Genomic DNA, 25921 nt, shown 5'->3' with positions numbered 1-25921 from the left:
CTTAAGTTCCTTCATTTTGCAATATTCATCCAGAGATCTGAGAATGTACAGCACAGTACCGGTGTACGGTTTACAACCTGTTGCTCTATTTTGACAAGTTAGGTGAGTCTGCCTTACTTTCTTATGTGATGACATTTCATCTGCCATTACTATTCACTGTTAGCAGAACATTTGGTGGCATGTGGAGTAGTTTCTGCCAAGCCCTGGCAGCTCTGAAGGGCAGAAAGGAGGCACTGGGAGATTCTGATTCAAGCAGCCTAATGGCATGGAGTTTGAATTGGCATAAAAACTTAAAAAACATGTCACTGTCTAGCACCTAAGACTAAGAGAAATGTCCTCCCAGAGGGGTTTGTGCATGTGTACACAACCGGAATGAACACGACTCTCCCTGGAAGGCAGAAAGAAAAGTAAAATGTCTGTCTGTCATAGCAAGACAAAACCATGGATGGCTGTGAATACAATAGAAAGCAGCTAACAGAGATCACTTTGGACCCATTTTTTTAGGAAGTGGTATCTTTCAGATGTTTCATGATCCATCTGTTTTCTGTGAAAATTATACTATGTGTTTCTGGAAGAATTCCGTATGTAAAAATTGGTTAGACAACATAGATGAATTGAATATGATTCCAAAGTATTCCAGCAGGCTAGGCAATATCCACTGGACACTTATTTGTATATTTTAATGATTCAAGATCATCTGGTCATCTAAATTTTATATTTTATAGAAAAATGAAACAAAACAAAACCTCTGTGACTCTATAACCTGGGAATAAGCATGAAGCAAATTCACCAGAGTCTCTACACGGCAGCAGTAAAAGCCTCTACATTATTCTGCTGCAATAAAAATCTCTGAGTATTGTCAAGAGAACACTCTAACATCACCTTTTAACCTCAACACAAATATCTTGTTTAAAGAGCACAGTTTCTATTCAACATATAATTTCAAAACACTATTCCTTAGGCTCTGTCTCACTCCTTTTAAGCATCTCACATGAGCTACATAACTACATGTGGGTTTTTTTTTTTATCAAGCATTAAATAAAGGACAGATTGGATTTAGGGAAGATAACAAAATCCTGGAAATTCTATCTCAGGCAATATGCTTAAACCTGTTCCCTCTTCTCTAATACCTGTATTCTGGCCTTACTTTGAGTCCTTCTCATCTCTTACTTGGTTTATCATTTCAATGATTCTCACTATCTCCATTTTCAGCAAGACTCCCAGAATCAGGTGGGAGCTGATCATGTGGCTCCTTGCTTAAAAGCCCAAGGGGCCTGCCTGACGCTCTCGGGAGAAAGCCTGGACCCTTCAGCAGGTCCTTCAGTGCTCCCTACAATCTGACCCAACTTGTCTGTGCATGCCATCTGTAACTCTCCTTCTGGGACCCTGGGATCCAGCTGTCTCTCCCTGAACCTGTCATTTTCACACACCCCTAGATTTACTAATGCTTTGCCTTCTGCCCTCTCCCCTCTGGTCTGTAGTACTTCTTGAGATCAAATGTCACAGCCTCTTGGAACCCTTACTTCAGCCTCTTCCCTCCCATGGTGATGCACTTCCTCCTCTGGGTGGCAATGGCCCTAAGTCCAAGCTCAATGCCCGGTGCAAGCAGAACATGTATTTAATAAGCAGTTTTGTCCCCTGTAACTGCCCTGTGTCTCCCGCTCAGCAAAGCAGGCCATCATTGGTGGAACGACACAGAAGGTGGGAGCTAAGCCCATGGACTCAAAATGTTCTCTACTCACCTCAGTGCACTACACTAGTAGGCATCTAGTAATTTATAAGAAGGGAAGGGGGTTGGTGCTATTGATTTATTCTCAGGATGTCCTGAAGCCAATTCAGGTGTGTCCAGTTTGGGTTGACACTGAGTACATCCACCTTAATCATCATGATAAAATTTTTGGGTTCAGAACTTTTGTTCTAGGAAGGCAACATGTTAGTTTCTCCAAATATAAAACAGCAGCATCCTGCACATGGAAAAAGATCTTGATCAGTAAAGAATTAAATTAACTCAGTAATTTCACTGAGAATGATTTTCTTCCTATTTGGTAAAAGTGGTTGGATGGCTTAAAAGTAAAGTTAATTAGATCAAGGTAATTTAAATGACATTTAGATAAATGCAGAAATAAGTTAAAAATTTTAGAGAGCAGTCTGACACTGATTAAAAATAAAACACAAACAAACAAAAAACTCCATCACAGAAACATTCTCTCAAGTTGGCTGATCATTATATAAATAAAAAATTGTTTCCCCCAACTTCATTTGAGTTTCCTGGACACATCTTCCTAGGGTTCAGTAAGCACAACGGTGAAATTTAACTTGTGGAATCCACTCAAAGAAAACAGGTGAGAGTCACAGAACAAAAGGAGATTTATCGCAAGATTAGATGTTGTGTTACTGCTTGGAGTAAAAGACAGAAAAAAAAACAAAATACAACACATTGCTATTGTTTGCTGGGGGGTTATCCACCGACAGGATAAATGCAGGTTAAGTTTGGCCATAAAGCTCCCACACCCATCCAGATAATTTTATTCACTCCATCAACATTTAAAAGTGAATTCACAAGAGCCAGTATGTCCTGTACTGTGATGTGTGCTGGGGAGTAAAAAAAGAACAGATCTTGAATGCTAGCCCAGGAGGGACTTATACTGGCCAAGCGCACTTCACAACAATGTTGCCGTTGTGACAGTGGAAGTATGTAGACAGAGTAGGGGAAATGGGCAGTCAGAGAACACCGCATCCTGAAGGTGACACTTGAACTCATACTTGGGAGAGAAGTTAGACTCAGGTTCAAAAAACACATGCTTCATGTTTAATTCATGTGACACCTGCTGAAAATGTTACCACAGTAGCATATCTTCTTGGGTAGCTCTGTTATCAGTCACTCTACAAACTGTGAATGTGAGAGAAAGGTATTGGACCTGGGACATCTTCTAATGGTTTACTTTCTGAAGTTCCAGAAACATACCTCTTGACCAAAATGTCCACGATAGAGAGTGGTAAAGACAATAGAGAGTGGTAAAGATAAAATCAAAATCACCAAGCTCTGTGACAATAATATCACAGAGACTCCAGGATTCTTCCATTCCTGGTCACATTGTCTTGGTAATGGGTAGGCATGATAATACCATTAGCTCATAGAGGAATTTAGAAAAGCATTAAATAGATAAATTAATAATAGTGGCTACCATTTCTCAAGCAATTGCTAGAGTGAGGCTGTATACTGAACATTTCATAAACATTAACTAGTTGTCATGGATCTTTGGGTAGGTACATACACGTAAACACATACACATTATTTATTTATAAAGATATATATATTGATACTTTCTTACAGAATCAGAGTTTAAGTACTCTGCTCAAGGTTACATAGAAAGTTGCTGAAGCAAAGCACATGTTCATAACTATCCCAAATCACATGGAAAAAGTAAATCACACATGCTCAAATAAACTCTTCCCATAGTATGTACTGTAATGAAAGTAAATTACTTCAGTGGTCAAAAAAGTGTAAGAATTAGCAAAACATCATGGCTCCTCCATGTGGAGAAGGATCCAAATCCAAGAACCAGAGGTGTGCTGTCCCCCAGCGTGTGAACTGACCCTCTCCTTACAGGAACAGCGGAGAACAAGGTTTGCACTATTAGTCTCTTCCTTGGGCCCTGACCAGTGTTGCACCACTTCCCAGTGCAGCAGGGCTCAGTAAAGAGTGGGATTCACTTCTGTCTCCGTCAAGAAAAATAAAAGCAAATAACCCAAATGGGATGATTCTCCTGGTTCACTTTTGCAGACGTAATTAAGTTTCCACTTGAAGTGGAGAAGACAGAGACCTGGACTGAAGCTCTGAGCACATATGACTTGCCAGACCCAGCACTGTGAGGCATGGCTATGTCTCTGTCATTAACTTAACACTGTCTATAAAGAACATTCTAACCCTCTTTCCATCAGGTGGGTCAACACAGAAACTTCATGAAAACTAAAGAAAGCAGACATGTCATCATCTTTCAGTATAAAACAGACCCAATCAGATGCAGGCTAAAAAGGTGAGGGATGGTCTAGAAACAGTATTAACAATTGATCTCCTTTTCCCAGGGCCCGAAGAGCATTTCTATTCTCCTGGCCCAAGAAATGACAGTCTCTTAGTCACCCCTATAACAAAGACCTTGTTGGCAAAACAATATGATAGTGAGTGAGCTCACTGGGCTAGTTTGATGACTTATTTTGTGTATAAGGGACACGTGAGAATCATTGAGTGTGCCTTTCTTCACTAAAGTGTGTATACTTCTTTACTAGTTAGATCCTCTGCCTAAGCTCATATGTTTTAATCAGATAATTATACTTACCTCTCAGTCTTTGACTTAACTTTAGGCAAAGCTTTTTCTTAATTCCTGCATCAGGTCCATCCATCCAGGCTCCTTACATCTCAGCAGCACGAAAAAGCACACAATAGCATATGATACTCCTTTACCTTCAAGTACATCTCTAGCACAATAATAATATGCCCACACCACCCCTGGTCATGACCATGATTCCAGACTGTGGGTCAGGGACTGAGTTCATTTCTGCATTCTGCAGAACTCTCAAATCTACCAACACAAATGGTTTGGCTACACAGGGTCAATAAAATGAATTCAGAAGATGACTTTCTGTTCATAATGGTATCTTAATTATTCAACGTGTTTGTGACCATCAGCATCAAAAGCACTTGTCAGAGATCCAGTGTAGGAAAAACCACTCTAAGTGCCAACACACAATCACAAGAGCAAAGGTGGAGATCGTGCTCAAGGCTGTGGTCAGGGACAGACTGTCCTGGAAGGTGCTGGCAGCAGAGAGGCCAGCAAGGAAGAGCTTTGACTACTCCAGCTGGGAGGTGATGAAAACCTGGAATCAGGCCGTGGCAGAAGTGATGGTGACCAAGACCCACACGTGGGAAAGGAAAGCATGACACAGTTAGCAATGTTGTGGGTAAACAACAGAGAAAGTCGAAGTGGACCCAGTTTCTTGTCTGACAGTGAAATCCAGCATTTAGGATAAGGAAGCTGAGCACAGTGAGAGACTTGACGAAGAGAGATGAAGTCACCACTTCACATGGGTGGGAAGAAGAGATTCAGCTCTTGGAGATGCCTATCAGCAACACAGGGAAATAACAGGGAAAGTCTGGCCTCAGGAAAGTTGTGTGAGATTATGTAAAAACAATGGCCACTCTGACTCACATATATAATTCATCTTTCATGGGGTTGTCTACTGGTCATATTTTGTTGTAATTACTAAAATTACTAATTTATGTAGGTATCTTTCGCTAGTTGCTATCCTAAGAGCAGCAACTTGGCCTGTGTTCAGCTTAAAGTCATCTCAGGAGATTAGAATTAAAACTATTTTTCTGCCCTCAACACAAACAGTATCTAAAGGCTGAAAGCTGCATGTCAACTGGCACAGCCAAGGATGCCTTTTTCCTGTTGCAGGAAGAAAACTAATTTTTAGGAGTTCCCCCAGCAACTGAATTGCAGTTGTAAAGCACTGAGAGCTGAGAAATTGAGCACCTGCCTCTACCAGCCACTCTGGGGTGGGGAGAGTGAACACAGAGGGGGCGAGGAGGGCTCCTGCTACGCCACCAGTGGGAGTAGAGGCCCCAGAGCCAGAAGCAAAGCTGAAGCTGGGCACCAGCCCTTACTGAAACACTTCCCTGGGGAAGCCTGCCTTTGGTTTCTCATCTGTGAAATGCATTTCCCTCAATAGGATCGGACAAAGTTGAAATGAGATTGTGCTTAGTACAGTAGCTGAAAAACAGTGCTACCTGTCCTTCCTAGACCATTGTAACGCCTTGCTTAAGGGGGCCATGGATAAGTAAAACAATCACTGATAAAGTTCTTTCAAATTAATAGATACATGTGAACCATATGATTGAAATCTAAGCCTCACTGGAAAATATTGATATTTCTACATAAACATAAATATTTGAAACCGGGAAACATTTTGTCACTTTTTTATTTGGTATGATGAAAGTAAGATTTTATTTTTAGTCTTTGATTTATTACACAATTATAATGGATATTTCATCTACTACTGTTAATGGCATTCAAACAAATAAATACTGTTTTGTTCATTTTAATATAATGACAGATTTCAACAAACCAATAAACTTCTGCTCTGACTTGAGGTTCATCAGTTTCACTTACTGTCAATCAATATCTTTATCCTGCGAATAATGATGACAGGTAGCATAGTTTGGCATTTATCCTAGAATCTAGGTTTGATTTCTGGCTCTGACACTTACAATGCTGTCTCTTCTCCCTAGGTAAAAGAATCCTTTGCTTGTTCAAGTAGCAGGTAGAAGTCTGTCCTACAGAAGGTGCCCCCATGCCAGTGCCCGGGCAAGTACAATGATTCCTCTAAGCCAGTGGTCGGCAAACCGCGGCCCACAAGCCACATGCAGCTCTTTGGCCCTTTGGCCTCTTGAGTGTAGACAGCTTAGGAGTACCCTAATTAAGTTAATAACAATGTACCTACTCTATATAGTTTAAGTTTAAAAAGTTTGGCTCTCAAAAGAAATTTCAATCGTTGCATGTTGATATTTGGCTCTGTTGACTAATGAATTTGCCGACCACTGCTCTAAGCCAACAGGGTAATCCCAGTCAACCTGGCCAGTGATTGGTACGTGACTCAATTCCAATCAGAGGAATACAAGAGGAATTTTGCCAGGATGTTTGGCCAACCCTTCTTCTTTCCAGAAGAAAGACTTGCCCTGGGCCTCCTTCCTTCCTGACTCTTAGGTAAAGCAAAGAAGTTTACAGCTGAGGTGACCATCTTCTGATCATGTAGTAACAAGTCTGAACAGGAGTGTCTGGGTCCTTGAGCTTTTAAACCCATCTGAAACCTCCCAACCCAGGCTGTGAGGTAGACAAGCTCTTTAAAAGTATTTATTATTTCAGCCATTATAAAGTTATTTGGTTATTTATGACAAAATCATCCTAAAATAACACACATTTTAAATTACTAGATGGCAAAAATTACTTCTAAATATTAACCACACCATTCTACCTGTGAACGGCATGTATGTTAGTATAAATATATTGTGATTAGTGTTGAGAGGAATTTGGGTAGAAATGAAAGTCACTGATCTTCAGAATCCTATTCAGTGTGTGTGTGTGTGTGTGTGTGTGTGTGTGTTTAAAGTAAAGCAGTTGAAGAATTGCAAAAGACAATAATTTATCTTCAAATACCTTTGCATTGAAATGGCTAATAAAATGGTTAACAAAACAGAAGCTAAGGTAAACAGATTTTTGGATATTTAAAATGTGATAGAATCTTCATTCTCTCATTCATAATTTTGACCTTTATTAAAGTTCAAAGATTTAAAATTGTTAGTTAAAAAAGGTTTGTGTTTTTTTTCTTCAGTTGAAAATGAGCCAGGTTTTCAGAGCCCTTCAATGTTGGTGTCTCCGTCGGCACAGGCGAGGATCAGCTTTGCCAGGGCGACAATAACTGGGGTTGCTAGCAAATGCAATGTGAAATCACAAAACAAGACTAAAATGTCCCTTATTTTCCTATTTTCTTGCAATTGGATTCAGTCAAATAAAACAGAAAGAGGACAGGTTGCCTTGCCCTCTTCCCTTGGAAGAAAAGATGAGAACAGGCCCTGGGCCACCATCAAAGGTGGGAAATGAAACAGGACACTTGGTGTGGCTGGCCCGGCACGAGGCTGCTCTCCACTCCCCAAGGGGGAAACAGAAGATTATACTGGGGCTGACACAGTACAAGTGACACGACAGCTAAGGCCCCTTGTCATTCAACTACAAATCCTCATTTTTAGGGGAGATTCATTTAAAATGCAGCTTTCAAAAGCTCAAACTTAAAAAATAGAGTTTTTTTTTAAAAAACTAATTTGTCTTCTTAATTGGTGCTCTAACTTGTAAGTTTTAAAGTAGGTGCCTATAATTTGCTAAAGTCACTGGCAATCCATTTACCTAGAGCAACTCTTATTATAGTTTTAAAACTGTTTAAACCTGTCACTGGTGTTAATAAGCTGCAGGCATTCAGTAAAGGTGAATGGTATCACCAATGTTTCGGACAGATTTTTAAATAGCATCTTGCATCCTTAGTCTCTTTTTTATTTCAACATGGCTGAACTGAAACAAATTTACCCAAACCTAGGAGATTATCCTTTGCCTGTAGGATCATATGGTATAAAAACCTCCAGAATGCCAGGAATTTCCATAAACAACTTATCTCCCCATGCAGAAACCGAAGCCTTTCTTCAGATCAAAAGACAAACCTGTTCACTTTCACAAAGTTAGATACACAGTCACTCTACTGTGTGTGTGTGTGGGGGGGAACCCCTGATAGGCTGTGTAGTGCGACAAGTTTTTCATATTCACAATACTGAAAACCGAGCTAGTGCAAGAAACTGATCCACCTAAGAAAGTCACAGGTCCAGTCTCTACTTATCAGTCAAGTTTAGTAATGTACCCTACTTCCTTCAGTAGGCTTTAATGGTGTGGGAAAATAACAAACATTATGCTGTTTATCTAGAACCCATTTTTCAGTAGAGGTATTGAAAACCCCTCACATAAGTCCACTAGAGACAAAGTGTCAGCTTTGTTCCTTTTCTCTGGGGACCTGAGGGAAGGACATAAACAAGGGCACACACAGCAAAATAACAAAAGAAATAAAAACAGTTAAGAAAAGTCTGATGTTGTATTTGTACAACTGAAGAGCCTTTTTGATTTGTTGTATACTTCCTACATAAATACCTATACGGTTCAAATGGAATATTACCAAAGTATTGCCCTAGTTCATTTAATACTCTTTCCTTTTTTTAATTCTAATTTATTTTTTATTGAGTTTATTGAGGTGATATTGGTTCACAAAACCATACACATTTCAAGTGTACAACTCAACAAAACATCATCTGTACACCTCATGTGTGCCCTTTACCCCAAGTAAAATCTCTTTCCATCCCCCTCCCCCTCACCAGCACCTGCTCGCCACACCCCATTCTCTCTGGCTATCACCACACTCTTGTCTGTGTCTGTGTGTTATGTATACATGGTTTCTTTGCTCAATCCCTTCACCTTTTCCACCCAGCCCTTCACCCCCTCCCTTCTGACAGCTGTCAATCTGTTCCATGTATCCATGCCTCTGTTTATGTTTAAGTCATCAGTGTATTTTGTTCAGTAGATTCCACATCTAAGTTAGGTCATGGGGTACTATTTGTCTTTCTCTGGCTTATTTCACTTAACATAATGCTCTCCAGGTCCATCCATGTTGTCACAAAAGGTAAGATTTCCTTTTTTCTTTTCTTTTCTTTTCTTTTTTTTTTTTTTTTTTACAACCAAGTAGTATTCCATTGTGTAAATGCACCACAACTTTTTCATCTACTGATGGGCACTTGGGGTGCCTTCAAATCTTGGCTATTATAATATACTCCTTCCATTCCATGGCTGCCAAAATACATATTTACCTGTTTAAGGCTAAACTCAAAGAAGTCAGTTAATGTTCTTAACCTTAAGAAGAAATCTTTAATAGCAATTTAATTTTATATTTCCACAATGCCGTTGTGCTTGTAGCATTGGCTGACAAGTCCTGGAAATTTCAAAGCCATCTTTGACTGCTAAGCAACTCTGCACTTTGGAGTTGATTGAAACAGCGGAGGCAGTCAGAACTGTATATCAAATTAGAGTAGATATTTTATCAACTTAACGTGGGTCTGAATGCCTTCTCAAAAAGATATCAACTTCCTTAAATTGACATGACAACAAATTCTTACAGCAGCATAAAAAGTATTATCTGAAATTTTATGGCTTTGGCTTAAATTTCCATCTGCAGCTCATTAAATGCCTAAACAGTAGGAAGGAATTAAACCAAAATCAGGCTAATTACAGAGTTTGATATGCTGGCAGAATATAAACTTTGACTGCTCAGCATCTGGAGTTTTCAGTGACTAACATAAATGCTTACATTTGTATATTCTACAGAAGAGAAGAAAAGTATCTATAAAAATATAGGTGAGATATATGACTAAACTTAACTTACAGAAATATATGATCACACAAACATACATCCTTCCCTTTAATCCCATAAATGTTATAAAGAGTGAGGGGACCACTTAAAATGAACTGACTTTAAATTAGTCCCAGGTCAAAATTCCAAGAAACATGGCAACTCTTCTTCCCATCTTCTGTAAAGAATGCCTGTTTGAAATGCTTGCTGCCCCAAACCTGATGTTGGGTCAAGTGTGCAGAGTAAGTAGTTTCTTTCTTTTTTTTTTCTTTTCTTCTTCTCTCTTCTCTTCTCTCTTCCCTTCTCTCTTTTTCTTTCTTTTTTTAAATTCTGGTCCTAGGGAGGACTACAGTTATTTCTCCTTCCTGAGACCAGACATGATTTACTTATTTATCTATCTATTTATTTATTTATTTACTTATTTTTATATTTTATTATTTATTTATTTATTTTTAGGGGGGGGGAGAGAAAGAAAATGAGAGAGAAGAAAGAGAGAGAAGGGAGGAGGAGCAGGCAGCATCAACTCCCATATGTGCCTTGACTGGACAAGCCCAGGGTTTCAAACCAGCGACTACAGCGTTCCAGGTCGATGCTTCATCCACTGCGCCACCACAGGTCAGGTAGGGTAAATAATTTTCATTTACTCTTCTCCATCAGCCATCCTGCTAAGAAGACTATTCTAAAATGTTCTTACAGGACTTGACCTGCAAACGGCAGGCTTCCAATAGCTTTCTCATACAGGAAAAGCATAAATCCACAAAGTCAAAATCAACAGAACCTATCAAACACATCACCCCAAATAAAATTCTCTAGGGCACACACTGCGTCTGAAATAATGCTAGCTCCTATCCCTGGGGTTCCCTAAGTCCTGGGCACTTCATGTTAATTTCCCTTAGTTTTGGCACTAACAAGGAAGGAAGGGAAGCCCAGAGACCCTTGAGCACAGGAGCAGGGGTCTCATTCAGCTAAGATGCTCCCAAAGCACTGAGTCGCATTACTGCACAGTAGATGCTCAGTAAAGACATACTGAACAGGGTTGGCCTTGCTTCTCTGACACTGTTGGGTACCAAGGCATTTTAGAGCAATAACCAAGAAAAGCTGAAACTGAGATAGTAAGGGTTTTTTTTAGTATAAACCAGCACGGAGACGTGAGCAAAGAGGTTCTTATGGAAAAGGCTATTCCCATCATTGCCCTTCCCAGTTGTGTCACTGGGAGCCACAATTTTTCAGCACAAAGAGACAGCATTCTCTTCTTTGTGCAGCCAGCAGTTCTACAGTGGAGCAATATTTCCAGGAGTCTGCTGAGTGGGATCTGTCAAATAAGAAAATTTCATAAGGAAAAGAAATGAGATAAAGTTGTGAACTATCTTTTTCATAAATGCCACTCTGCTTTCCAGGAGGCGGGTGCCTGCCTGCTGACCCCTCTGCACTGCAGTGGTGTGCAAATACTGCTGACTCCCGGAGGCACCACATTGTAGAAATTCAGAAAGATGTAAGGATTTCAAAAAGAGGACTAAGGAAATGCTAGAGTACGAATGTTAGGGTACAATCCAGAAAATCTTTACATCTCATTCAGCATATGAGGTAATGTGTCTGAAGACAGTGAATACTAAATAAATTTTAAGGTTTAGTCTTGGCCAAAACCTGCACAAAAAGCTTTATATGGGGCTGTCAATCGACAGAACAGCCCCAACACAGTCAAATGTCACTTCTCATTAGCCCAAACTCACTGATGCACCCAGCTCATTCTGAATATCACATAAGCACAAAAATATAAAATTACTAATAAGATTAAATCAGGACCTATGTAAACCATTCTGCTCCTTAAACCGTACCTAAAAGTGCATAAATGAATCATCGGTATTAAAATGTTTTGGATCAGATGTCTTTTAAATAAAGAGACTATCTCTATGTTGTATCAGTTGATACAGCAAATTCATCATTTAAATGGCTCCAGTAAATAAAAATGTATTAATGATCTTCACTTCTTCTAGAATTGTCTGCTTCTTGCTGAGGTTTCTCTGATAGGCTGTATTCTTTTAGGAAACAGTAGCAAAACCCTAATTCTTTTTTTTTTTTTTTCATTTTTCTGAAGCTGGAAACAGGGAGAGACAGTCAGACAGACTCCTGCATGCGCCCAACCGGGATCCACCCGGCACGCCCACCAGGGGGTGATGCTCTGCCCATCCTGGGCATCGCCATGTTGCCACCAGAGCCACTCTAGCGCCTGAAGCAGAGGCCACAGAGCCATCCCCAGCGTCCGGGCCATCTTTGCTCCAATGGAGCCTGGGCTGCGGGAGGGGAAGAGAGAGACAGAGAGGAAAGCGTGGCGGAGGGGTGGAGAAGCAAATGGGCGCTTCTCCTGTGTGCCCTGGCCGGGAATCGAACCCGGGTCCTCCGCACGCTAGGCTGACACTCTACCGCTGAGCCAACCGGCCAGGGCCAAAACCCTAATTCTCTTTAACTGTGAGAACCGGGGAATATTTCCAGTGATAATGGAAATCTATCTTAATTCATATGTCTTGTATTACCGGATAGATTTGGTCTCCACCACCATAAAGATCTCCACACTGGAGGCACAAAATGAATCAATTTTGAGGTTTTTGCCTACTTTTGCACACTGCTTAGTGACATCACCAACAAGAACTAAAGATAGGAGAAATCAACATAAAACATTCCTAACGGAAGAAATATATCTTTTTTACTATAATCCTTTTGTGTGTGTGTCTGTCTGTGTGCGTGTGTGACATCCAATGACCACAGTGTGCAGAACTGCCAGTGTGTTATTTGTAATAATGATGGTGAAGACTTGTCAATGCTTAGGTCCTTAAGACAGGTCTGTGCTGAGGGGATGGTAGTTTCCAGCACTGGTTCTTGGGGGGAGGGGGGAAGATGGAAGGAGAGAGCCCATCAAGGGTGCTTAAGGAGGGAGGAAGCTAAGAATTAACAGGGCATCAGACAATAAGAATGAAAGTCCCGCCTGACCAGGCAGTGGCGCAGTGGATAGAGCATCGGACTGGGATGCAGAGGACCCGGGTTCAAGACCCCGAGGTCGCCAGCTTGAGTGCGGGCTCATCTGGTTTGAGGAAAAGCCCACCAGCTTGAATCCAAGGTCGCTGGCTCCAGCAAGGGGTTACTCGGTCTGCTGAAGGCCCGCGGTCAAGGCATATATGAGAAAGCAATCAATGAACAACTAAGGTGTTGCAACGCGCAATGAAAAACTAATGATTGATGCTTCTCATCTCTCTCCATTCCTGTCTTCTGTCCCTGTCTATCCCTCTCTCTGACTCACTCTCTGTCTCTGTAATAAATAAATAAATAAATAAATAAATAAATAAATAAATAAATAAATAAAAGAATGAAAGTCCCCATCAAGCACTAAGTTCTCCAAAGTATTCTTGATCCTTTGGCCATCTTATGGGTGATTAAAAAAAATAAGATTATCAACTCTGTCATTGGGTTTTTGGCACATCTCTGAGCAAATCATTTCTCAACTTTCATTTTTACTTTTTTACCTGCAAAATGTGGATGACACATAACCTTGCAGGGTTATTGGAAAGAGTGAAAGTGATAAACAGAGGGCCCTTCCATCCTCCTTTGACCAGGGCTGTCCCGGGTCATGCCAAATAACTTGCACTTTCAAAAGTGTCCTAGTTTGTACAGATAACGATGTGCCTGGCCTACATATAAATTACCAGGCATAAATCTGACACAGAGTGGGTCCACAACCGGTGTGACAGAATGTTATTGTAGAGGTGTTTATATGTTTAAACAGCCAAACAACCAACCAGAAAATCAAACAACATCCCCTCCGATTCATCTCCATAATAAACCCAGGAGTGGAGGTCCATGTCTCATCAGGACTATGAACAACTTCAGCAGAAAAGACTATGGCTGCAGCATACTGGAGTGACACTCTGAGTGCCTGGCTCAGCGCCGGGCACCTGCTCCTGTTGACAGAACTGAGACAAGAACTACTCCATCGGATTTAGGCAACTTGGTTGAAATGAAATTAGTTTTCTATTTATTTAAACCAACTCTACAAAGAGGCTAAAACTAACACCTTGAGATACTTTCGGAACCTCTCGCAGAGTGTCTCTGCATGCATGGGTAACATGGCTGGGATCCCTAAGCACCGCCCTGCCATGGTTGGAGGTGCTCCATCCCCACCTGCTCAGGGTGTTTCATCTCTGGAGCTAACCCTATGCCACCCCGCACTTTTATGTTGGACAGAAATGGTCTTTATCACCATGACCTAACTCACAACTCCATATACGAAAAATGTCACATTCAATTCTAAAAATTGCTGCAAGTTTTTCTATAACAACATTAAATATTCTACAACACACAGTAGTTCCTTCTGAAACAGGCAAAGGGCGGTTTGTCAATAAAGCTAATTAACTCATGACTTGAAAGAGTTAACAGACATTCCCAAGTTTCCATCCATGGGGGAGCCAAATGCTGCGGGCAGGACAGGCTGCCCTGGAGAGATTGAGACCTTGAGTGGGTTCTCACTGCAACTTGGTCACTGGGCCCATGTTCTCTGCGTGTCAGGGGTGGAGGGAAACACCAGGACAAAGGTCAGAGCTCTCATAGCCCAGAGGGCCGACACACTAGCTGCAGCCATCAGGACACAACAAGCCCTCCTTTCCAGGAACTACAGTGTGACTATAGACTGGAAGATTTTTCTCTAGCACACCCAGGAGGGCAGGGTGACTTTCTGTCACTGAGAAAATTCCCAAGCCACCCTTGCTGCTGGAAGGTGTATACTTTAGGGAGGGCAGGGATATTCTAGCAGTAGCTGAGGTAAAAAAAAGGAATTAAGTTAAAAGGGAAATCTAGAAAAAAAAATGGCCCAAAGCAAGCAACAAACTTCATCCTATATTCATGCGGTTCCCTCCTCCAGGGGTATGGGAAGAGTTGAGGACACACAGAATGATTCCCTGAGGATGTCAGTGCTAAGAGGAAATATGGCCAAGTCTGATTTTAAGTAGGTTTGGAAGAGAAGGGAGCACTGGAGTCTACTGCAAATGGTCAATAAATATTAAAATAAGATCAATGTGCTAGGAATTTTGCTGAGGGTTTATGTCTTACTCTCTTTTACTCCTGTGAGTGACTCATTACCTTCGCCTTTGCTGTACAGATGAGAGCACAGAAGCAGAGTGGTTAACTCTCCAAGGCCACACAAGTGCAGGAGCTGGAGACCTCAAACAAGCTGACTTGGTCCTGCGACCTGTGTGTCCCAGGGGAGTGTGTGCAGACTCGGGCCAACGTGTGTGTGGGCACAGACTGGCAAGGAAGGTGCTGACATGCAGAGGAGGGTGAGCAGGATAAAGATGGTGAGGGCAGGAAAACAATACAAGAGAGGATGGATGAGAAGTTTAGAGATGGTCCTGAATGGTGGTCACGAAGACTTGGGGCAAGAGAAGCTGTAGTGTAGTCTTCGAAATGCTGGCAGTATTCTCTTCAGGATGCTCCATGTCAGAACCAATAAGTGACCACTGGAATATCCCAGGTTAGACTGAAGACTCTGGCCATAGCTGGGAGAATCACCAAATGGCTAGTGAGGGCCTAGACAACAACGGGAAAGGAGCAACAGAACTGGTGTCCAAGGGAGTAAGGAAGTCTCTGCTCTGAGGTCTACAAAGGCCGTTTTAATTCCCAGCTCTATACCATGAAAAGGCCTTCTGACAGAGAGGGCACGCCAAGAGGGTGTCATCCTAAAGAGGAAATGAAAAGCTAACACCCGTCACCAGGCAATGAGGGACCTAATTGACTTGTTAATTCTTTAGAGAGACATACATAAAATTACCTTTTCATCACAATGTGACATTAAAAAAAAAAAATGTAAATCTTGGAAAAGCTCATAGGATCACCTTTCCTCTTAAAACCACCTTGCAAAACAACCAGCCATAGTTACAGAGTTCATTGTATTGCTTTTTAATTGTTGCACTTTTATAAATAAGCCTGTAGTTAGGGGTCTGGTTCTCCTCACAGGCCCCTCTCCAGCTGGGATGCTGGGCCCAGAGCCTCCTTCCTGTGCATCCTCCTAGCCAGGTTACCGGAGGAGTCTAAACCTCTAAGGCTTCTGTTTTCTATTTTATCTTCCAGGCAGACAATTTCTTTTCTCTCTTTGCTACTGAAAATTTGTAAAACAGGAGCTGAACTAAATTATAAGCAGGTTAATGTTGCAACAAGCTTAGAGACTAAGCATAAAGTATATTTCCTCTTCCTCTTTCAAGACAGGACTGATAACATCCACAATCCCAAAGGAACACTAGAGACACCATGCTCCCCCTTCTGCAGTGAAGACATTAAGATGTAGGGCAGGGATCTGTGTTATTCACCGTTGAAGCCCCATAGCCTGGCACATAGTAGGTGTTCAATAAATATTTGTTGAATGAATTCAAAATTGTGTCCCAGATACTCTCGTGAGTGTGGAGGGAGTGGGGAAGGCTTAGGAAGGGTGAAGATAATATATACTTTGTCTAGACTAAAGTACCTTAAAAATAGTTAAGGGAGGAAAGATTTTTAAAAGAAATTCTGCTGGCCTCAGTGTCATCAGAGCCCAATTTTCTATTTAATAAAGCAATGACAAAAATAGGTGGAAGAAAAAAAACCTGGCCTCGGAGCTCCCAAAATGATGATTGAAAACGACTGGCTGATGTCAGATACACAGGAGGCCCTCCCAGTGATTAGAAAACTGTTCCATAAAGAGCCCTGAATGTCAAATTCTTTTTATTAATCAAAGGGTGGTGAAACAAAGAAAGATTCATCCTGGAGTCAGGAGGATTACATGCACAATAAATGAGCTATGGCTGTAACATATAAATGAATGCTCTTTGGGTGATAGTATTGCTCCTAAATGGCTTCCCACTTGTAGAAAACAGCTTCCAACAAGCCCCACAGTACACAAGTGGTGCAAAAACAATCATAAAAAAAAAAAAAGGTCTCTGCAAGTATCACCCAGAGATGCACATCCCTGCCCACCTTCAGGCTGAAGAGACAGGCTCTTTTCTCAAAGCAGTTCTGGCTCAGGTTCTCCTGCCCAAGTTCTGTTTACAGAACAATCTTGGCCACAGGTCATTTGTGTAAGAGATAATTAATCGCTAAGCTCTTTGTTCACAGGTAGGTTAATTAGCATGCACCTAATAGAACATCAAAATTTTTCTTGGAGAATTTTTTAAAATTCCAGACAATTAAGGATCTATAATACCTGCCAGGCTTTTTACCCAGAGCAAGTCTAAAGGCTCTAGTTGGAACACGGAAGACTTTGTTTTTAAACTGTCTGAAAACACAAGGCACTACTGGTCCCCTGAAGGCTTCATTTTCATTTGATTCCAATTTCAAGAAGCCATAGAGGTCGTCTTTTTAAAAAACCTTCTTACTAAAATCTTTAAGTAGGTCAGAGATGGAACTTCAGAAGTCAGAATATTCTGATATCCTAATAAATGATTACGGTCAGAACCTTGCTTGTTTACATTTCCAAAAAGAACATTATTTGGACTATAGCAAATATCAGGATTGTTAAAAAATTCAGATATTAAATAACATCCTGAGCATCATCCACACAGAGAAGGGACAGATCAAATTAAACTAGTTAATGCCTCTGTGTACAAAAAAAAGATGAGTCTTAGGTTTTGTACTGTTAAGTACTTTTCTGTCTTTAAACAATACCCTAATAAAACAATTAGGAAGTACTCTGAAATCCTGCTACCCCCTTCTGGTTAAGCCACAGTTCACAGAGTAATTGAAATAAAGCCTGAAAAATAAAATAAATACCAAACAAGAGCAAGGCAGGAAATGCAGCCCTCTCCGGTGCTCTGCCAGGCTCAGAGGGCCATCTCACCCGAAACAGTAATCAAACAAAACCTGCCCTCATTCCACTGCAGCCTCTGCACCTGGAGAGAGCTCCTTCAGCCACTGACATTTTGATTTTCACAGCAGATGGAGGCAAAACAACTTCCTTGGCTCACAAGCATATACATCCAGTTGAGATTTTTATTTCTCCAACCCCTATGCAACATCCAGCCAGCAAGCAAACAAACAAGCAAACAAAGGTTATTTTCTGTTACTCACTATTACTCCAGGATTTCAGTAAATATTTTATGCTGATCTCAAAGAAGCCGGAGTCCTGCTGGCTAGCCATGTCCGCGGCATACAAAGGGTCTCAGGCTGGCCTGGGAGCCGCAGGAGGAGCAGGTACGGTGGAGAGATGCCAGTCACAGGTTAGTGATGTCAGCAGGGGTCAGAGCGCAGAGGAGAGCTCTGCAGAGTCACCTCCCGGAGGGCAGGGAGTCCTTGGGAAAGGAGCAAGGAGCAGGAGAGGGATGCTCAGCGCTCCTCCTCCTCCAGGTCCAGGACGTGTCTCTTGTTTTTGACTTGCTGGGTGCTGCTGTCCCCGCAGCCCTCCGAATCGGTGGCTGCCGCTTTTATTTCGGAGCTGCCATCGCAGAAGCGCCTGCCACGCTGGCCACAGGCCGCGCGCGCGCCAGGTGAGGCCCAGGCAGTCCCCACCTGCCGCGGAGACGGAGGTCCTGGGCCAGCTCCCCGGCCGCGTGCGCAGCCCGGCCCTGCTCTCCCGGCACCGCAGGCAGAGACGGCTGGCAGTACTGTTCTGCCCCTGTCCGCAGCCTCGGCCTGGGCCCCGGCACCGGGTCCTGACACAGCGGTGGGAGGGCTTTCCCCGCGTGTGCGGTCCCCCAGCTCCACTCGGAAACACTCCGGGGGAGCAACCGTGCGCGGTGCGCGGACACGCGCGCGCGCGCGCAGCGGGCGGACTGCTGCCGTGAGCCGACTGCGACCCTGGATCTGGTTGCAGTGACGTTTCTTAAAAGCCCCATCCTTCAGCCTCGTCGCAGCCAGCAAGCTCAGCAACAGGACCTTTGCCTAGGATTTCTCTCCCACCCCTTCCTTCACTCGTACATTGAGCACTGAGCTTTGTGCCTCCTCTCCCCTAGATGCTGTCATGTTGAGGGGCATACCAGCCCCAAAGCAGAAGGCCCAGGGGACCGGTACCAACTGTTCAGTGGGCTTGTTTACCCGATGTCAGTGGATCTGCTTCTCAAACCTTTTATTCCTAAGAACCACCGAGCCCAATAAAGCTTCGTTTGTTTGTACTAAAAGGATAAGAAGCAAAACTATTAGGTTCCTTCCTGCACAATGGCTTTTTACTTCATGAAATCTCAGTATCAGGTGTTCTGATTTTAGCTAGATTTGTTTCTCATTACCATTTAGCTTTGACCAGAGCATAATCAAAATAAGAACATTTGACAGTCTACATTCGAGTAAGTGGGATTTGGCCAACCATCTCATAAACCGTAGACTCCTTAATAAACCATATTTAACCATAATAAACCATAATTAACATAAAAATTGTTGGGCATCCCTCCTCCCACAAATAATTACACAAATAGGACTTCCTAGACTAACAATTCATTTGAGAAATGAAAGGGAAAGAAAAAAATTTTTTTTAAGACTAAGAATTTAAAGCTTTTGACACTAAAGAAAACTTTTAAGACTATGTCCTGGAATGCCCTAAGATGCTATCAATATAACGAGCTTTTCAAATTCCTTACATGTACATAAGAGACAAGCACACACCCCTCAGGATTTCCACCTCTTTATTCTCATGAAATCTCTCATCAGACTGGGTTATTTTTCATTTCAATGCATATGAAATTTGATGAGCTAATTTTGTTTTATCACCTGTAATTTGAATATGTGGATTCCAGGTGAAATCAGACCCCAAGGTTTTACCTTGAAACAGCTATCACATCTGAAAACAACTAATGTCTGTGCCTACCTTTCTGCTGCCTCGCAGGGAACGCATGCTGCCTTGGAATTGATGAGCAAAAAGACTCACAGGACATGTTCCTGTCCTACTTGGCATTAGCCCGGATCAGCTATGAGACCCAGGGCAAGCTGTTATCCTCATTAAGCCTTAGTTTCCTCATCTGTAAAATGGGCATAATAGGGGTACTGACCTACTTGGCTGATGGGAAAACTAAATGACATTACGAATTGCATAAAGTAAACAATGAAATGTTTGCTATATTGACTTTTATTATGAACTCTTAGGGACTCAGAACTTTAAAATTTAAGTTAAATACATGTTTGTAGCATTTGTGTGACTTAAAAAGTATATGAGTTTTAAACACCAATGACAAATATGTGGAGATAGCAAGGTAGAGACATTTAAAAACAGCAGCAATGAACAAACATGCTATGATACATTGTTATTCAAGCATCCAGAGGTTCTCTCTGTTGACTTTACTGGCTTTTTGAAGTTTTCAAAAGTACTTTGCTGAGAATGCCTCATTTATGTACCTTTCAAGGGGAAACTGTCATATTAATGTAAATGCTATTTAGAAAATAATGTTTTCAGTGGCATCTGGCTCTCTCTGTGAAGAGTGAATGAGCCCTCAGCACTGGATTCTACCATTGACTGTGAAAACCTGTCCAGTGGGTGCCTGTCCCTCGTACAGGGGCCTTTAAAGAGAGCATATATTGTCAACGAACAGAAAAGACCTTTGTTTTATTGAAAGGTCAACAAACCAAATAGAATGACACTGCTGCCAACTAAGATAAACTTTTATCCTTTGTCTCCTCCTCTCTCTCTGAGAGGGGAGGGGGTTACTAAAAAATGTGGTGAGACACTGGACAGAGATATTTAAAATGCAACAATAAAATCTGAATTTGTCCCTGTTTGTTGTTTGACTTTAGTTGTCATTTAACATGACCCAAAATAATTTCAGCTTTCATAGCTTAAAGATCTTAGGAGAACATACAATGGATCTTGAAGCAAGGAGTCTGACATAGATGTTGGGTGGTGATGGAAAGATAGCAGTAATACAGGAAAAGTGGGAGATGTCAGGAAATGGTGTCAGAGAGGAAAAAAGTCAAAAAGTGACCCAAGACAAGTGATAACAATAAATGACACCATCTGCAATTTATTGAACATTAATATTGTGCTAAAAAATACATATTGTATCATACTTAATCTTTATCCCAAACCTATGGAGTATTCTTAATAGCCCCATTTTAAAGATGAGAATATTAAGGCTTAAAGAGGCATAAAATAAGGTCAATGTCATAGAGCCAGTAAAATTTAGGTGTAGAAAATTTTAGAACCTGATTCATTTATTCTGAAATTCATTTTTAATCACAAGCAAGATGAAAATCATGGTTACCAACTTTCTTAGAGAAATTTCAGGAACAAGCTAAGAACCCTCCTCATCACTGATATGACTACTTCAAGCCCCATTGTCTCTTTAGGATTACAGCTGATCCTTGAACAACACAGGGTTGGGGGTAGTTGACCACTCTGTCAGCCCCCCCATAGACAAAAATCCACGTATAACTTTTGACTCCTCAAAAACTTAACTACTAATAACCTACTGTTGAATAGAAGCCTTACGGACAACATACAGTTAATTAAATCATATTTTGTATGTAATATATTAACACATATTATATACTGTATTCTTACAATAAAGTAACCCAGAGAAAAGAAAACCCAGTTGTTAAGAAAATCCTAAGGGCCCTGGCCAATTGGTTCAGTGATAAGATGTCAGCCCGGTGTGTGGAAGTCCCGGGTTCGATTCCCAGACAGGGCACACAGGAGAAGCGCCCATCTGCTTCTCCACCCCTCCCCCTCTCCTTCCTCTCTGTCTCTCTCTTCCCCTTTCGCAGCCAAGGCTCCACTGGAGCAAAGTTGGCCTGGGCGCTGAGGATGACTCCATGGCCTCCGCCTCAGGTGCTAGAATGGCTCCAGTTGTAATGCCCCAGATGGGCAGAGCATCGCCCCCTGGTGGGCATGCTGGGTGGATCCCTGTCAGGCACATGCAAGAGTGTATCTCTCTGCCTCTCTTCTTCTCACTTCAGAAAAATAAAAAATAAAAAAAGAAAAAGAAAAATAATCCTAAGGACCTGACCAGGCAGTGGTGCAGTGGACTGGGATGTGGAGGACCCAGGTTTGAAACCTCGAGGTCGCCAGCTTGAGCGCAGGCTCATCTGGTTTGAGCAAAAGCTCACCAGCTTGAGCCCAAGGTCACTGGCTTGAGCAAGGGGTCACTCGGTCTGCGGTAGCCCCCTGGTCAAGGCACATATGAGAAAGCAATCAATGAACAACTAAGGTGCTGCAACAAAGAATTGATGCTTCTCATCTCTCTCCTTTCCTCTCTGTCTGTCCCTATCTATCCCTCTCACTGTCTCTCTCTGTCTCTGTCACAAAGAAAAAAAGGAAAAAGAAAATCATAGGTTTGTTTGCAGGTTTTTTCAAACTGCCAGAAATCTAAGATTTTCTAATGCACTTATTTTTTAAAAATCTGCTTATAAGTGTGCCCACACAGTTCAAGTCTGTGTTGTGGAAGGGTCAGCTGTATTCACTGCCTCCCTGCCTCAGGGAGCTTTATCCTAGAGGAGGAATTATTCCCTGGGGGCTAGCTATAGTCCCAGTCCAAAGGAAACTAGAGGAGAACGTTATTCTTTTTCACATGTCTTTGATTCATGGCACAGGATATCACCTGTAGAAGGACACCTGACTTGGGAAGGGGATGGGGCAAATGAAGGTGGAGATCCAGTCTGAATCTCATTCTCCAAGCAGCAAAGGGGTAGCCATGGGCTGTGTCCTCCCTGGTGAGGGGCACATCTACCCAATACTTGATCCACAAGAAGGCAGCACTGTTTTTAGTCAAGATGCCTGATGGGCTGCTATAGCAGGAACTAAGAAAAAGAGAGTGTTTCAGAAAGGAAGTGGCCAACTGGTCACCTAGGCCTCAGGCTGTTGAATGGAGTGGGATGAGAATGGTACAGGGTGTGTGGACTGTCTGTAACTCACAGTGTGCCATCTCCCTGTCCTGCCTTGGTTCTGATTACAACCTGCTGTCTACCTCTCCCTCCAGAAGAGCTGTGTCTCATCATGTCTCCCCCACAACTCCTGGAACACATTAAGTCTTCATGCAGAAGACACATGGTGAGTGAGTCAGGAGTGAACAGGTGTGTCATGCACACCTAGTGCTGTCTATAGCCTGTGGGGGAAAAATGCAACTGAAGTGCAGTGGTTTGTGTTTTAATTCATATTTAACATTCCCTTTCCTAGCATTTGTGACATTTGTTTTGAGATTAAAATGTGCCGTGTTCCAAAAATAATTTGAAAACAAGCTCAGCACATAATCTGGATGCTTGTCAGCATCAAAAGCCATCACCTGAGGAGTTAAAGCACCTGGTCAAGGTGATGGGTTAGGATTCGAGCCTGCCCTTTTCCCTGGGGATGGCTGCATGTGGGCACACACATGTACTTATTGTCAGAGTAATGTGCACATTCTGGCACAAACTGTATTAGACAGAAACGTTTTACTAGCATGGTGAGGAAACAAATAAAATCACTTAATGTAAAAAATGTTGCTTTATCAATTTCTGATCAATAGTTTTAGAGTACAAAAAAGCATCAAATATACTACAGTATATCCCTAGTATTATAGTACATGATGCCAAGTCATATTAAGCATTGCCTAGGTTGACTTAGAAAGACAGCAGCTGAGATCAATGGTAACAGGGAGGCAGGGTTTTGTTTCTTTTTATGGGTAGAATAAGAGGCCTTTTAGAGATAACCTAAGAGCCAAGTGTTGAGAAAGCCACAAACTTCTCTTTTCATCTCTTTTAGATACTTGATTTGGGCTGATCTACCCTGCTCAGAAACATTAGAGAAAAAACAGGAAATGATGCCACACAATGTTCATTTCAAAAACAAAAAATACAATCATCATTCTCTTAAAAAATCCAAACCACAGAGACAAACCATCACAAAAATGAATTCTCTGAGTTTTGAAAACATTTATTTCATGACTACCCAGTACAAATATTTTCAACTGAACTGAAATACATTTAAAAAATTTTAATGTTAAACTGAACTTCATTAAAGCATAGCTTGTCGTTGCACAGATCCCGACACAAACAAGGAAAACTGTGTCTCCTAAAATTGTTTTCAGCAAAAGATAGCAGCAGAACCCGTTTTTCTTTCCCACAAACATTCCTGCAAAGGAGTTTTGTATGGAACTGAGGCCAAGACAAAGGAGGTGGATGTTAGTATAGGACAGCAATTTTCAACCTTCTCCATCTCAGGGGACCCATAAACTAATTACTAAAATTCTGTGGCATGCCAAAAAATAGACTATATTTTTTGCCAACCTGACAAAAAAAAAAAATAGGTGTAATTTTGATTCATTCACACTAGACAGCTATTGTTGTGTTGGCTGTTGTCATTTTTTTAATCTGAAAATCTAAGGGGAAAAAATCAGTGTGTCTGACTAAATAGTCAGAAATTGTGTGTTTTTAAAATTCTTGCAGGACCCTGGATGAAAATTGCTGGTCTAGAGCAATGGGAATGGGAGAAGACAATAGGTGACACTGAGAAGTGGCAGCAGAGAGTGGGAACAAGCCCGAAGTTCATCCCCTTCATGAGCCCATTGGCATCTATGGTGCCTTACAAGTTTTGAGTTAGATAGGAGAATTACCATTGATAAGAGCTTGATGTCAAGACATCATGCTAGCCTAGATCTCAGAGGACTTGTATGAATAATGCTGACCAGTGAAAACATTTCTGGGCACCTGTGGGCAACTCTCTAGAAGCGGCACTAGAACTTCCTGAAGACAAACTGGGCCTGGGGCATCCATGAGCTCAGGTCTGCTCTGACATATTCCTAACTGAGCCTCTCGCCAACACTGCTCCAGACAATTGAACAGTGACTTCAGGAGCAAATTTTCAAAGGATATGAATTAGAAGAGGCATGATGTAGTATACAAGGGTTAGGTTCCTGCTCTGTTGTGTAGGAGCTGTGTTATTGGCAAAGTTTTGAACATATTCCAGCCTCAGTTTCCCGGTTTGTGCAATAGTGCTTACCTCACAGCTGTGTTAGGGGATTAAGTGAGCTCATAGACAGGGGACTACTGTTAAGTAGCAGATCTGTAGCTAGCAATGAGTTCAGAACACCCAGCGCAAATGCCCAAGTAAGTCCACAGTCACTGAGGGAAAGGAGGTGGAAGGGCCCTACTCTTTACACCAGGCCCCCACCTCAAGGCAGCTCTGATGGCTACCAGGATAATCTTCAAGTTTTGCACAGGTAAAGAAAACCTAAGCATGTGCACATACAGAAAAGTATTACTTCATATTTTAGTGCTTCTAACTTTTGGTGTCCAGGATAAAGCTGAGTAGAGATTATAGTTGGTTTTATATCAGGTCAACATTGACCTAACTTACTCATCTCATTAACCTCTCAAGGTGAGGACTGCATACTATTTGGATGGTTATTATTAACCTAGGGCCCAAATCAGAAGATGCTGTGTCACACTTTTCGCACATATAAAGTCTGACCTCAACTTCTGCAGAGTAAATGCCAGGCCCATGGAGAAATAAATATTGTACAGGGTTGAGCAAAAGTAGGTTTGTAGTTGTGAGTATGCAAAACACTGAGTTTATTTACATATTAGTATCTATTAATTATTGTATTTTCCATATGAACAACCGTAAGCCTCCTTTTGCCTGCCACTGTATTTGCAGACGAGTGTGTAAAGAGGAAATGTGGGGACGTTCCCTCCACTGGCCTTTACTGTGAAAACACATAACAGGACTGATAACTTTACTACCCTATTTCCAAATACCATCAATAGCCTGAAAAATTATTTTCACTGAGCCACCAATAAGACCAATAAAACTAATTATTAGTTATAATAGTAGCCAACAATTAATGCATGACTATAAAAGATTAAGTGTTTCTAAAGAAGCAGAAAATAGCATTTTCTTTGCACATTATTACTTGCCAAAAATGCACTGATAGGTAACACTGAATAGGATAAAAATGTTATATTTATATTAATCATAACCCTTCCATAAACACTATTTACCATTAAAGGAGACCTAAGAAAACAT

At 41.6% G+C, this 25921-nt stretch overlaps 1 protein-coding gene across 11 annotated transcripts in view; it reads right to left on the bottom strand.

Moving 5' to 3' along the window:
• Window positions 1-25921, bottom strand: part of FRY (FRY microtubule binding protein) — a 569880-nt gene that overhangs the window by 331923 nt on the left and 212036 nt on the right. For 4 of the 11 annotated variants that reach the window (XM_066369316.1, XM_066369315.1, XM_066369314.1 and 1 more), the window contains exon 1: window positions 18073-18090. The exons of 5 other annotated variants lie outside the window; for them this stretch is intronic. Coding sequence is in view for 2 of the 6 variants with exons in the window: in XM_066369310.1 (XP_066225407.1) it covers window positions 18073-18142 (70 nt within the window). In the remaining 4 variants the exon portion in view is untranslated. Of the gene's footprint in view, window positions 1-18072; window positions 18716-25921 lie in introns of those variants that run through there. 2 more of the 11 variants (XM_066369310.1, XM_066369312.1) reach the window with 1 other exon arrangement.

Source organism: Saccopteryx leptura, chromosome 2 (genome assembly GCF_036850995.1).
Source record: "Saccopteryx leptura isolate mSacLep1 chromosome 2, mSacLep1_pri_phased_curated, whole genome shotgun sequence".
Classification (NCBI taxonomy): domain Eukaryota; kingdom Metazoa; phylum Chordata; class Mammalia; order Chiroptera; family Emballonuridae; genus Saccopteryx; species Saccopteryx leptura.
Note: the sequence above shows the minus strand (reverse complement) of the source record. Positions and strands in the feature narration are given on the sequence as shown.